At 54.4% G+C, this 13,868-nt stretch overlaps 1 protein-coding gene across 7 annotated transcripts in view; it reads left to right on the top strand.

Moving 5' to 3' along the window:
• ABR (ABR activator of RhoGEF and GTPase) overlaps positions 1–13,868 on the top strand; it is a 169,920-nt gene that overhangs the window by 109,082 nt on the left and 46,970 nt on the right. For all 7 annotated transcript variants that reach the window (XM_038758748.1, XM_038758754.1, XM_038758750.1 and 4 more), the window contains 9 exons: positions 4,187–4,239; positions 4,913–5,053; positions 6,486–6,607; positions 7,222–7,387; positions 7,817–7,939; positions 9,126–9,201; positions 9,520–9,624; positions 10,069–10,143; positions 13,625–13,722. In XM_038758748.1, coding sequence (XP_038614676.1) covers positions 4,187–4,239; positions 4,913–5,053; positions 6,486–6,607; positions 7,222–7,387; positions 7,817–7,939; positions 9,126–9,201; positions 9,520–9,624; positions 10,069–10,143; positions 13,625–13,722 — 959 coding nt within the window. The remainder of the gene's footprint in view (positions 1–4,186; positions 4,240–4,912; positions 5,054–6,485; positions 6,608–7,221; positions 7,388–7,816; positions 7,940–9,125; positions 9,202–9,519; positions 9,625–10,068; positions 10,144–13,624; positions 13,723–13,868) is intronic.

Below are 13,868 nucleotides of genomic sequence, written 5' to 3' on the forward strand. Positions count from 1 at the left end.
TTCGCTCCCCTCCCCCTTTCCCAATCCCCTTGGTTTGGTTTTCTCTCCTTCCCAGTTGTCATGTTCTCTCAGCTCCCTGGTAACCCAGAGCTTCATTGTGTGGTTGAGTGTGTGTGTGCGCGTGTGTGCCGGGAAGGGGGGCGGGGGGATAGGTTCCCTGGAGCCTGAAAGGCCCCACTGAGCGGGCCTGGGAAGGGGGCACCTTGCTACTCTCCTCCAGACTCCGGCTCCTGCCCCTTCCCCAGCCTGAACTGCTGTTGTGCTACTGGTGTCCCTGGGCCATTCAGCCCCAGCTCACTCCTCTCCTCCTGCCTTAGATCAGGGATGCAGTGTGAGCCTGGGAGCTGTAGGAACAGCTGGAAATTAGATCCTGCTCAGATCCTGGAGACCCCAAGAGACTTGGGCTGGAGGACAGAGTAACCTTGTCCTCTTCCTCGCCCTCGAGGGACTGTTTTGTGGTTTGGGCTCAGGACTCTCTGGGTTTGGAGAACCCCCAGGAAAGCTTCATGTGCTCTTTGGGTCGTTCCCCCCACACACTCACACACTTTGGTCCTTGCTCCCCTTCTATCTTCCCCACTCCACTGTGGCTGGGTGTAAGCCTGGGCCACATGTCAGAGCTTGTTTCCACTGAGCTCTGTTCGAGGAGGATTGGATCCTGGAGCTGCCTCATGGAGTCAGAGGCCAGGAAGGTGGGGTTCAGGGATCAGCATTGTCCCTGGGTCTTATAAACTAGGACCGGAGGGAAGGAAGCCAGAACGGAGCTGTTGATCTGGGTACTCCCAACTCGAACTGGTGCCCAAGGAGGGGACAGCCCCGTTGTGCTGGTGACACTCTGTTTTAATCTGAAACCAGTCACTCCTAGAAGGACCTGCAGGAAATTGTATTATTTGGGGGAAATTGAGGGAGGAAGAGGGAAAGAAAAGGGGTTCCCCCTCTTAAAGAAATGACCCCAGAAGACAGCCTGGTGGGGAAACTTCCAGATACCTTCCAGGAAGATGGACCAACTCTTTGCAGGTGTTTTGTTTTACCTGGTGCTCTTCAGCACCAAGTCATGCTCTCTGCTTCCCTGAGCAATGTTTCATTGTGCCATGGGATTTGGGAGTCGGAGAGGAGGGGAGAATCACAGAAGGGATGGGGGCAGTCTTGCCCCCTGACCCTCTAAACCTCCACATTCCTTTCACCATCCTGTCCCTCTGCCCCCCTTCTGGAGGACTGAGTGGCTGTCCCCTCTCTCTGCCTTACCTGGCCTGGACCCCCTGGTTCCCTTTCCCCTAACCTGATCCCACAGAGTCATCAGCACAGGGCCAGCTTTGCACTAGGCAACAGGCTGAGACCACTAAGTTCATTCCACTGGTCTTTGGAGCCTGGTAGCCTCTGGGGGTGGCCGGCCACCACCCCAGTGACCCCTCCGCAACTCTCCCCTTGCTTTCTGCAAGGTTATACCACCAGTAACTGAGGAAACAGCCAGATGAGTGTCACATGGAAACCAAACCTCTGCCCTCCGGGGCTGGAGAAGACAGTAGCAGTCGAGGATTGGCTTCCCCTGCAGTGGTTGAGGGTGGTGGGTGTGGGGCAGCTATCTCTGGTAGATCGCCTGTCCCCCACTCCCCGTCTCCCCCTGACACACTCACACATGGTATTCCTCCTCCAGGGTTAGCCCTTTCCCGTGATCCTGGGATGAGCCATCCGAGGGAGGCCCGGGAGATGGGTCCAAGGTTTCTTGGGGCAGACCCGGCCCAATGATCATCTTGACTCTGGATACCGTGGTAGGAGGCTCTCTGGGAGAGCTGGGGCAAGCGGCAGAGCGTGCTTGCGAGCAGGTTTCTGAATCAGCTGGTGGCTTACCTGTTATTCACTGTGTGCCGCTGGAGAACTTCATCGGTGCCATGTGCCGAACAAATTGTCCATCTCTTCCTCCCCAGTGTCTGCTTAGCAACGCCCGGGTGTTTTTGATGGTGACTGAAGAAGACTGTTTTCTGTTCGTGGCCAGAAAAGAGGTCACAATGCTGAGTTCAGTGTCCCCTGGTGGACTCTATTACTCTATTTATTTATTTATTTATTTTACTTGTACATATCTATTCTATCTATTTTATTTTGTTAGTATGTTTGGTTTTGTTCTCTGTCTCCCCCTTTTAGACTGTGAGCCCACTGTTGGGTAGGGACTGTCTCTATATGTTGCCAACTTGTACTTCCCAAGCACTTAGTACAGTGCTGTGCACACAGTAAGCACTCAATAAATATGATTGATTGATTGATAGACGCTAACCCCCAGGGCTGGAGAGACCCCATCTGTCACTGTCTCCCCAGGCTGCAGCAGGAATCAGTCGGTCAGTCAGCGGTATTGATTAAATACCTACCGTATACAAAGCACTGTACTAAGCACTTGGGGGGATACAGTACAACGGAGTTGGTAGGTACGCTCCTATCCCTTCCCTCAAGGAACGTCAGTCTTAACGGGGGAAGCTTTAAAGTCAGTACTTGATCAAAAGGGACCACAGACCCAGAGTTTAGTTTCTCCTTCCCTCTGGGGAGAAGGTCCAGGTCAAGTGTCGCTGGGGTTTGGGGCAGAGCCCTTTGAGAAGTGAGCCCTTTGAGGCTCCTGCCTCAGCCCAACTCAAGCATTTGGGGTCCCACACGCTGTTTCATTCCCCACTTTCCAAACCTGAGAAACTTTGCTCCAGGCTGACCACCCCTGAGGGCCGAGCCTTCCCCCAAAGAGGGCTGTGGTGTGATGGCTTCATTTCCCTCATGGCTCTGCCCTGTCTGGGTCTCCTGCCCCAGCCCCATCTTGCCTGTGGCAGTGAGGCCGAAGGGGTGGGGATTCCGTAGACCTCCCCTGCCTGGGAGTTGTGGAGGTGAGGGAGCAGCATGTCTTGATGGGGCAGGGAGGAAGTCCTTGTCTTGGGAAGGGCCACAAACCTCTCATCCTAGTGCCCACCACAGACTCGAAAGAGTGGATTGGAGGCCAGCCAGCGTGAGGCTGAGTTAGCCACTTAGACGAGGCCCTTGGGATGAGCTGCGGCCAGGGTGGACTTAAGGGAGCGTCGGCTCCTAGGGCAGCAGAGGGGTGAAGGGAGCCATTGAGCAAGCCACGGGATGAAGCCACCAAGGTGAACTGGAAGCTTCGCTGCCTCTAACAGATAGCCCTGCTGAGAGCTCAAGGCCCTGCTGAGAGCTCACCTCCTCCAGGAGGCCTTCCCAGACTGAACCCCTTCCTTCCTCTCCCCCTCGTCCCCCTCTCCATCCCCCCATCTTACCTCCTTCCCTTCCCCACAGCACCTGTATATATGTATATATGTTTGTACATATTTTTTTACTCTATTTTATTTGTACATATCTATTCTATTTATTTTATTTTGTTAGTATGTTTGGTTTTGTTCTCTGTCTCCCCCTTCTAGACTGTGAGCCCACTGTTGGGTAGGGACTGTCTCTATATGTTGCCAATTTGTACTTCCCAAGTGCTTAGTACAGTGCTCTGCTCATAGTAAGCGCTCAATAAATACGACTGATGATGATAGGGCCCAGAGCCCAGCCCAGCTCCATGCTCTGCTTCTAGTGGGCCCTCCACATAAGCCAGTCACTGACGCACCCACCAGCTCTGGCTGAGGTGCTGGCCGTGAGCGGTCACCTCTTCAACGGCCCTTTCCGCCAGCCCACGTGGGCCTGGGGCATGGAGAGGAGCGAACCAGAATCTTGATTTCCAGCGAATGGAGTATGAACTGGGAGCAGCCGGCGGGGTAGGTGGTAGGTCGTTCGGAGAGCCGCTGACTCTGCTGGGTGCCCTTGGAAGGCCGGAGGAGGGAGAGAGCAGCGTGGCCTAGTGGATAGAGCATAGACCTGGGAGTGAGAAGGACCTGGTTTCTAATCCTGGCTATGCCATGTATCTGCATTGTGACCTTGGGCAAGTGACTTAACTTCTCTGTGCTTCGGTTAACTCATTTGTAAAATGGGATAAAGACTGTGAGCCCCATGTGGGGCGTGGATCGTGTCCAACCTGATTAGCTTGTATCTACCCCATTGCTTAGTACAGTGCCTGGCACATAGTAAGTGCTTAACAAAAACCATGAAAAGAGAGAGAGAGAGAGAGTGAGCGAGCGCACGTGCGTGTTGGGGGGGCAGTGGGGAGGGATGGGGGAGGATGAGAGTATCTTCCTGACTCAAGGTTTCCTCCTGCTTTCCCCCACAGCGCTGCTCTACAAGCCCATTGACCGCGTCACGCGAAGCACCCTGGTTCTGCACGTGAGTTCCTCCCCCCAGCCCCCCGCCTTCCCCGACAACCCCACAGTCGCCCTGGGTACCGGGCCCGACGGCAGAGGGTCAGGGAGCCACGGGGCTCTGGGAGTCTGCCAGAGAGAGAGTCCTTGGGTCCTGATTACGCCTGCTTGGCCCACCGTAACCATGCCAACAGTCCTTGGCCCTAAATATAGCTTGGCTACCAAGCTTGACATTTGGCCAATCATTTCCGTCATCCAGGAGAATGTCAAGTCTCCTCCCCTTGCCATCCTTTTCCTAGTGTCTCTCTTCTGGCTTCCCTGCTTCTTGTTGGGAGCTGTGGGGTCTCTCTCTTGGGATGCTGTGGTAGAAGTTAGGGGGCTTGGCTGGCCCTGGGAAACCTTAAGGGCTCTCATCCCCCTACCAGCGGGGCACGTAGCTCGGGGCTGGTCTAGCGGTGAATGTGAGCCCACAGAATGACATCACCTTGATGAGATCAGATTGAGGTTGGAGGTGGGGGGCTGTTTTTTCCCTGCCAGAATCAGGGGTTTCTCGGGTGACCTGGTCAGGGAAATTGTCCATGAACCAGGGGACAGGCAGCAGGCTCCCACTCTGGCTGGGGGGTGGCCCTAGCGGCTCCTTTTCGGGCAGCCCCCAGTGGCCTCTGCCAGCCCACTTAGCAGTGGCCTGGCCATTCTAGGACCTCCTGAAGCACACCCCCGTGGACCACCCAGATTACCTGCTGCTCCAGGATGCCCTTCGCATCTCCCAGAACTTCCTCTCCAGCATCAACGAGGACATCGACCCCCGCAGGACCGCAGTCACTACGCCCAAGGGGGAGGTGAGGCCTGAATCCCACAGTGCCCCTAAGACCCATTCCCCACCCTTTCCACAAATGCCCTGGGCGGACCTCGGCTCGGGTTCGGAGAGAACAACCGCCTTCTCTCTACCTTTTGAGGAGAAGCTTCGAGCTCCTAATGAGCTGATCCCTCTGGACCTTCCTGACCACTGGACATGCTCCCGGCAGCTGGAGCCTTCGTGGCTAGCCACTGTGCTTCCAACCCTGGGTCCTGGGCTACCTGCTGGGCTCCCTCACCAGCTGAGCTACAAGAGAGCTGTGGGTTGGGAGCAGAGGCATGATTATCCCCAGGTTGGGGAACTGGTCTCGGTGGGGACAGCTGCCATTCACAGAGTGGGATTGGGCAATGGGCCTCAGCTCCAAGTTCCCCCATGGGGAGCGCTTGCCCCTTTCCCCTCCAGATCACTACTCAGACAATAGGAGAAAGGAGGGGAAGGAGAGAAGACTTTTTTTTACAAGTCCTGCTACTTGGTAAAGGCCTGGAGCATGGCCGAAAAGGAAGGACTTTTACATCCAACCTCTATAATCCAAGGGTAGCCGAGACGGAAAGCTGGATGGGTTTGTGATTATTGGTTCAGCTTGAGACCTGGGCCTTCTGGAGCAGCAGGAAGGGAGGGAAGGAAGGGGTCCTTTGTCCAGAAATAGGAATCCATGGAGCCAGGGCCTTCCTAGAAAGGGAGATTTATTTCCCCGTGATTCTGAGCATGGAGGAAAAGGATTTGGAGAGGTGGATTTGGATCAGAGTGTCCCAGAGGGCATGCCCGGGCACCTCCCCGAGTCAGGCCCAGCTTCATCCCAGCCCTGGGGTTCTAGGTCTGGTCCAGCCTCCGGTCATCCCCAGCTGAGGGAATAGACTTGGAGGATATGGGAGGTCTATTTGGAACTAGCTCCTTCTTAGACTATGAGTCCCATGTGGAAAAGCGAATGAACCTGACCTGAATCAGTTGTATTTACTGCAGCCCTTAGAACAGTACTTGATGCGTGGTAAGTGCTTAACAAATACCATTAAAACAAAAAACTAGTGTCATCCTAGCCTTGCCCTGGAGCTGGCCCTCATCCGTGAGACCAGGGCTAGCTGGGCTTTTCTCCAGGGGAGAGTCCCAGTCTTGTGAGTCATGAGCTCTGGACTCTGGGAACCATTGCCCAAGGCATAGAAACCCCAGGATCCCCAAGATCATGAGAGCATCACGGTGTGGGGTTGTGACTCAGGAAGGAACCACAGAGAAAGGCTTGGCCTGGGACTGAGCAGTGGGACGGAGATGCCGCTAGGGTTGGGGGGCAGAAGTGCCCTGTATGGACAAGGTTCTCTCCCCCTGTCCTCCACCCAGCTCATCAGTGAGCCCCCAGCCCCTTTAACAATTGGGGTCGAGGGTATTTTCCCTCTAAGCAGGAAGGGGTGGGCCTGTGTCCACAGACCCGGCAGCTGGTGAAGGATGGTTTCCTGGTGGAGTTGTCAGAGGGATCACGGAAGCTCCGCCACGTCTTTCTCTTCACGGATGTTCTGCTCTGCGCCAAGCTGAAGAAAACCTCTGTGGGGTGAGAGACTGACCCTGGCCAAGAGAGTGTGGACTAAGGGGTTGGGGAAGCAGCAGAAAGTCCAGCCCAAATGCTCTGAGTGGAGAAGTCTCTGCAGTTGCCAGGGTAGGCATCTCTGGGAAGAGGCCCTGGGAGAGGACTGTCTCAAACTCTGCCTAACATCCTGCCCTGTATCCACTCTCTGCAAATGGATTCCTGACAACAGGCCCCTTTGGCCCAGCCCAGCCTTGTGGTTGAAAGGGCATCCATGGTGGCCAGTCCTGCTGGACCAGGTGCCTTCCAGAGCTGAATTAGCATCTTCTAGACCCCGCCTGCCCTCCCAAGAGCGCATATGCGCTCTCTCTCTCTCTCTCTCTCTCTCTCTCTCTCTCTCTCTCTCTCTCTCTCTCTCTCTCTCCCCCCCCCCCCCTTTTTCCGTCCCCCTCTCCATCTCCCCCCCGCCCCCATTTCTCCCTCTCTCTCCCTTCCCCTCCCCCAGGCTAGCTGGGAGCCAGGTTTGAGCCCTGCAGAGGTAGGTAGGTCCTCCCTGGGCCCTATGAGGCCGCTGAGTTGTCATGGCGGGAGGCTGGGTCAAGGGGGCTCATGCTCTAGGGGCCCCTGTGGCTCCTTTGCAGGAAGCACCAGCAGTATGATTGCAAATGGTACATCCCGCTGGCCGACCTGGTGTTTCCGTCCCCCGAGGAGTTGGAGCCCAGCCCCCAGGTCCACACCTTCCCGGACCATGAGCTGGAGGACATGAAGATGAAGATCTCTGCCCTCAAGAGTGAAATCCAGAAGGAAGTGAGTAGGACCAGAGGCCTAGTTTGGGGGTTGGAGCAGAAAATCTTTTCAAGGGAGACTTTCTGGGGGGCAGAGCAGGCAACCAGATTGGGGGACAGAAGCCTCCTCTGAGTTCTCAGACACCTCTAGGTTGGGCACCTCCTGCTCTGCTGGGGCCCTGCCCTCTAATGGGCCAGGGGTGCTGCCTCTCAGGGTGTGGGTTTCTCAGGTCGCTCTCTGAGTCAGAGCCAAAGTGGGGCGGTAGCGGGAGTGGCAAGATTCTGCCCCCCCAACCAAGTTGTCCCGAAAGAGGGGAGATGCAACGGAGGGCCTCCATCCTGTCCAGGCCCTACCCTCACAAGGGTTGGGGAACCCAGCTAGACTGAGAGGGAGAGGGCCACGGGGAGCTGGCTTCAGTAGGTGTTGGTGACGGCCCTCTGTGCCCCACAGAAAGCCAGCAAGGGGCAGAGCCGGGCCATCGAGCGCTTGAAGAAGAAGATGTTCGAAAATGAGTTTCTCCTGCTGCTGAATTCGCCCACGATCCCCTTCCGGATCCACAATCGGAATGGAAAGGTGAAGAGCATCAGGGGCTGGGCTCTCTCTGAATCTCCCCCATAGGCAACTCCACCTGGAATAAGACCCTCCCCCTCCTTCTTTATTTCCCTCCCTCCCGTCCTCTGTGTGCTCAGCCCACCTACACCATCCATTCCATTTGCATGATTCATTCATTCAGTTGTATTTATTGAGCGCTTACTATGTACAGAGCACTGTACTAAGCGCTTGGGAAGTACAAGTTGGCAATATGTAGAGACGGTCTCTACCCAACAAAGGGCTCACAGTCTAGAAAGGGGAGACAGACAACAAGACAAAACATGTAGACAGGTGTCAAAGTCGTCAGAACAAATAGAATTAAAGCTGTATGCACATCATTAACAAAATAAATAGACTAGTAAATGTGTACAAGTGAAATCAGTAGAGTAATACATCTGTACAAATATATATACAAGTGCTGTGGGGAGGGGAAGGAGGTAGGGCTGGGGGATGGGGAGGAGGAGAGGAAAAAGGGGGCTCAGTCTGGGAAGGCCTCCTGGAGGAGGTGAGCTCTCAGTAGGGCTTTGAAGGGAGGAAGAGAGCTATCTTGGTCTGTGGAGGTGCCCTGCCCTCTGTGGGCTGTAGTGAGTGGTGCTGCTTGCTCTAGGGAGGAGGAGGAGGGAGGGAGGGAGAGCCAGCCAGTTGCTCCTTTGGTCAGTTAGGCTGCCCTGAGGAGAATGGGTGGTGGGGGAAGACTGGGTATAAGCGTTTTGGGTGCTGCTCTCAAGGTCCACCCTGTTAGCATTTTTTCACACCCCCAGAGAGCTGATGTTGTCATTGTAGTTACCTGCCTCCTCCTCATTTAACATTTATTGGACACCCCTTGGGTATAATAATAGTAATAATAATGATTAGGTGAGTGCCATGTGCCAAGCACTAGGGTAGATACAGTGTAAACAGGCTGAACACAGTCCCTGTCCCACATGGGGTGCACAGTCTCAGCGGAAGGGAGAACAGGTATTGTATCCCCATGGGAGCCCAGCTGGGTAAGAGTAGAGGGTCCGGCCAGGGCCCTGGGGAGCAGTCTCCCCTAGGTCAACCTCAGGTGGAGTGATGACTACAGGGTCTCCTCCAAAGGGCCAGAGAGACAGACCCAAGCTCAGCCCAGCCCTCCCCGCGGCCCTTCGTGGTAACCGCTGAGCTCCGTCTCCTCATCTCCCATCTGCAGAGCTACCTGTTCCTGCTGTCTTCAGACTACGAGAGGTCGGAGTGGAGAGAAGCAATTCAGAAACTGCAGAAGAAGGGTAAAGTCCTCTTCCACCATCATGGGCTGTGTGTGGGCTGGGGACAGTGAGGCCCCAGGGTCTTTTACTTCCTCAAGGGTGGGCCAGGAACAGCAGCTGACAGTCTCATACTCTGTCTCCTTCAGAGCTTTTTCTAAAGTGGACACCCCTTTTCCCTCACATGGAGCCACCCCATAGTAGTCGCCAGCAGGATTGGGGTGTATGGGACTCCATGCCCAGTGGGAAAGCTCTCTTCTTACCCTGACCCCCCCAACTGGGAAGAACTAGGGTGGAGGGGCCCCCTGTGAGGCTCTGCCCCTCTCTCCACACCCCCTGCAGATCTCCAGGCATTTGTGCTGAGCTCGGTGGAGTTACAGGTGCTCACGGGGTCCTGCTTCAAGCTGCGCACCGTCCACAACATTCCCGTCACCAGCAATAAAGACGGTAAGAAGCGCAGCCCCTTCCACTCCCCCGCCTAGCCCTACGTGCCCAAAACACAGTGAGGGCCGACACCCAGGCAGACGAGCCACGTAGTTTCCTGGAGATGAGAGTCTCTTCCAAGTTTCTACCCTGACCGCCGGTCAGTGGGATGTGGCCGGGATGTGGAGGGCCCTGTCACTGCAAATCCGGTTCTGGTGCATTCCTCGGTGGGTCCTTTGGGCTTGCGTTCCAAGCTAGTTGGTGGCTCCGTAGATCCAGGCGTTCTGGTGGCTTTTTCTTCCCAGCAGATGGGGCTGTGAGACCAAGTCTCAGGTTGGATTAGGAGTCCAGTAGTTGGGCCTGGAGTCCGGATCGGGGCCAGCTGATCGGGGGTAGGGTTCAGTGGGTTGGGGTTGGGGGGCATACCGAGCAGGGAATCTCACCCATCCTAGTGACTTTTCTCTGCAGATGATGAGTCTCCGGGACTCTATGGTTTCCTTCATGTCATCGTCCACTCGGCCAAGGGGTTTAAGCAGTCTGCCAGTAAGTGTTCTCAACCCTTTGCGGCCTTGGGCCCCCTTTGTCTCTTTCTCACTGCTTCTCCCTCTCTTTGCCCATCTTTTCCCCTCAACCTCTTCCTGCAGTTCCCTTTAACTTCCCATTGCTCTTGCATCTCCTCTACTCCCTGTGCTCCCTGGCACTCTCATCTCTCTCTCTCAATCAATCAATCAATCATATTTATTGAGCGCTTACTGTGTGCAGAGCACTGTACTAAGCGCTTGGGAAGTACAAGTTGGCAACATATAGAGGCGGTCCCTACCCAACAGTGGGCTCACAGTCTAGAAGGGGGAGACAGAGAACAAAACCAAACATATTAACAAAATAAAATAAATAGAATAGATATGTACAAATAAAATAAATGGTAAGAAATATGTACAAACATATATACATATATGCAGGTATATATACCTGTCCCTCTGTCGCTGTCTCTCTTTGTCCTTTCTTCTCTCACTCAGTTCTGCCCCTCTCCCCATCTCTCCTTCCTTCACTCCCTCCCACCTCTCCTACCCTCCTTCCTCCCTCCCTCCCCCTCTCTGTGCCTCCCCCTGCCAGTTGGGGATTCACCCTGGCTTCGTTCATTCAGTCAGTCCATCGTATTTATTGAGCTGTGTGCAGAGCACTGTACTAAGCACTTGGAAAGTATAATTCAGCAAACAGAGAGAGACAATCCTGGCCCACAACCGGCTCAGTCTAGAAGCGGGGAAGCACACATCAAAACAAGGAAACAGGCATCAATAGCATCAATATAAATAAATAGAATTATAGATATATACACATCAAAACAAGTAAACAGGCATTAATTATAAATAAATAGAATTATAGGTATGTACATAGAGACACAAGTGCTATGGGGCGGGGAGGGGGGTAGAGCAAAGGGAGCGGGTCAGGGTGTTGGGGAGGGGAGAGGGAGCTGAGGAAAACCTCTCAGCAGCACGTGGCTGGGATGACAGCTGAGGTCTGCCCACCACCAACCAGTGCAGAGTTGGGACTAATGGGGGCTGCCCTCTGCCATTGCTTTTGCCTCCCCTTTGGCTCCTACATTGGACATCCCTTGAGAAAGGAACTCAGTCAATCAATCAATCGTATTTATTGAGCGCTTACTGTGTGCAGAGCACTGTACTAAGCACTTGGGAAGTACAAGTGGGCAACATATAGAGACAGTCCCTACCCAACAGTGGGCTCACAGTCTAAAACTCTTTCTGCTTCCTCTTCCCTCCGTGAAGGGCAAGGTGGAAATGTATGCATGTGTGTGTGTGAGTGTCTTTGTCGGTTGGATTTCCTTCCCCCTACTGAGCAGGGTCCACTGGTGTGGTTGGATCTGGAGAGGGGGATTGACCCTAGTCCGTCCACAAGCCTGTTTAGTCCCCATGGCTTCCCACCCACCCTAGCTTCAACCCCCAGACTTCCTTGTCATCCTTTCCCAGAATCGAACCCCCGGCAATAATCCTGGCTTTAGGTTAGACTTGGACTCTTCTTGAGATGGCCTGGTAATCTCAAGGTGCTGCAGCTTGTTTCTCTCACTCTCCCTAATTCCCGGGACTTCAGATTGTTCCTCATCCCCAGGGCACATCATCATCATCATCATCAATCGTATTTATTGAGCGCTTACTATGTGCAGAGCACTGTACTGCTTGGGAAGTACAAATTGGCAACACATAGAGACAGTCCCTACCCAACAGCGGGCTCGCAGTCTAAAAGGGGGAGACAGAGAACAAAACCAAACATACCAACAAAATAAAATAAATAGGATAGATATGTACAAGTAAAATAAATAGGGTAATAAATATGTACAACCATATATACATATATACAGGTGCTGTGGGGAAGGGAAGGAGGTAAGATGGGGGGATGGAGAGGGGGACGAGGGGGAGAGGAAGGAAGGGGCTCAAGAGGAAGGAAGGGGCTCATAGAGGCACAGCCCTCCCTGCCCTGCTTCCCACCATGGGATTCCCCCTGTAATGGTGGAGGGCTCTCTGTCCCCCCAGCCCAGTTGTCATCCCCGATCTCCTCACTCTCAGAAACCTGTTCTCCGAACGGTCGGTTTCTCACCTCTCCCTTTCCACAGCTCTGGGTGGCCCTGGGACCTCGGGGTCCTGGCCTGAGCTGACCCAGTGGCTTGCTAATCCTGCCCTCCCAGTGGGAACTAGGGTTGGCGGCTGAGCCAGGGTGTTACCATTCAGGGAACAGCAGGCCTCGGGTTAAAGCCCGCTTGATGGAAAGCAGTTCCAGGGTTCCTGCTTTGATCTCGGCCGCAGGGGCGTGATTCATGGGGATGAGCAGAGCAGGACTCCCTGGGCTTCATCTCTGGACTGTGGAGTCATAGCGAGAAACAGTGTGGCTTAGTGGAAGGAGCCCGGCCTTGGGAGTCAGAGGACCTGGGTTCTAATCCCGGCACTGCCACTTATCTGCTGGGTAACCTTGGGCAAATCACTTAATTTCTTTGTGCCTCAGTTGCCTTGTCTGTAAAATGGGGATTAAGACTGTGAGTCCTAGGCGGGACAGGATTATCTTGTGTCTACTCTAGCACATAGTACAGGGCTTGACACATAGTAAACATTTCTAGACTGTGAGCCCGCTGTTGGGTAGGGCTATATGTTGCCAACTTGTACTTCCCAAGTGCTTAGTACAGTGCTGTGCACACAGTAAGCGCTCAATAAATACGACTGAATGAATTAATGAATGAATTTAACTACCATAAGCCCCCCACAAAAAAACAGCCCTTCCCCACCTTCTCAGTCCCCATGAGCGGGTCCTGAAATAATGCCAGCCGTGGGCTGCCGGGGCTCCAGAGAGGGCCTTGGATGGACTGCTCTTGCCAAAGTGATGCCAACTGTGGGCAGAGGGTTGCAGCTCTGGAAGCTGAGGACAACTCGTTGGCCCTCCCCTCCTCTCCGCCCCAGGGGGTGGGGAGGGGAGATTGGCCCCAGCAGCCAGCATTGTGCAGCCCCCAAGCTGGGATAAGCAGGGGAGGAAAGTACCATGGATCAGAATGCTGTTTGTCTCTGGGAAGCACTGGCTCTTAGTGGAAGGTAGTGTCTTTACGTGAGGTTAGGTGGTGCTAGATGAGTTATGTGGAAATTGGAGATGGTACCCATAAAGGGGATTTAGGGAAAGAGCTGTAACAGTGCCATTCCCCTCCTCCCCCAGCCTCCCGTCTTCATACCCCCCACCCAGGACCTCTTCTTTATCTTATCCCCCCCTTCCCCCCCACCTCATTCCCTGTGGAGGTGCATCTGAACCATGCTGAGAGGGAAAGGAGTCACAGAGGCTGGGCATCCAGCTTGCAGTGGGAAGGGAATTTGGGAGTTTTTAAGTGAACGCGTGGGAAGGTGGACTGGAGTGTGTCGCTAAGGGATCATTAAGAAACAGGCTCGCCATAAACCCAGCTTTGGGAGTGAGTGGGGGTAGCCCGCTCCTGGGTCCCCTGAGCTTCAGCACCTCCCTGTCTTTCCCTTCCTCCCAGACTTGTACTGCACACTAGAAGTGGACTCATTTGGCTATTTTGTCAGCAAAGCCAAAACCAGGGTGTTCCGGGACACATCTGAGCCACAGTGGAATGAGGTGAGTCAGGGACCTGATCCTGGGTTGGCGGAAGGGGCGGGGAAGGGGAGGTCCTGTCTGCTTTTTGATGTTCACGAGGGTGCTGTGTGGCTGACAAGCATCTTTGCAGCCTGGGTGCCCCAATTCTGAGATGCTCCCTCCCCACC

The sequence above is a fragment of the Tachyglossus aculeatus genome, chromosome 17 (assembly GCF_015852505.1).
Source record: "Tachyglossus aculeatus isolate mTacAcu1 chromosome 17, mTacAcu1.pri, whole genome shotgun sequence".
Taxonomy (NCBI): Eukaryota; Metazoa; Chordata; class Mammalia; order Monotremata; family Tachyglossidae; genus Tachyglossus; species Tachyglossus aculeatus.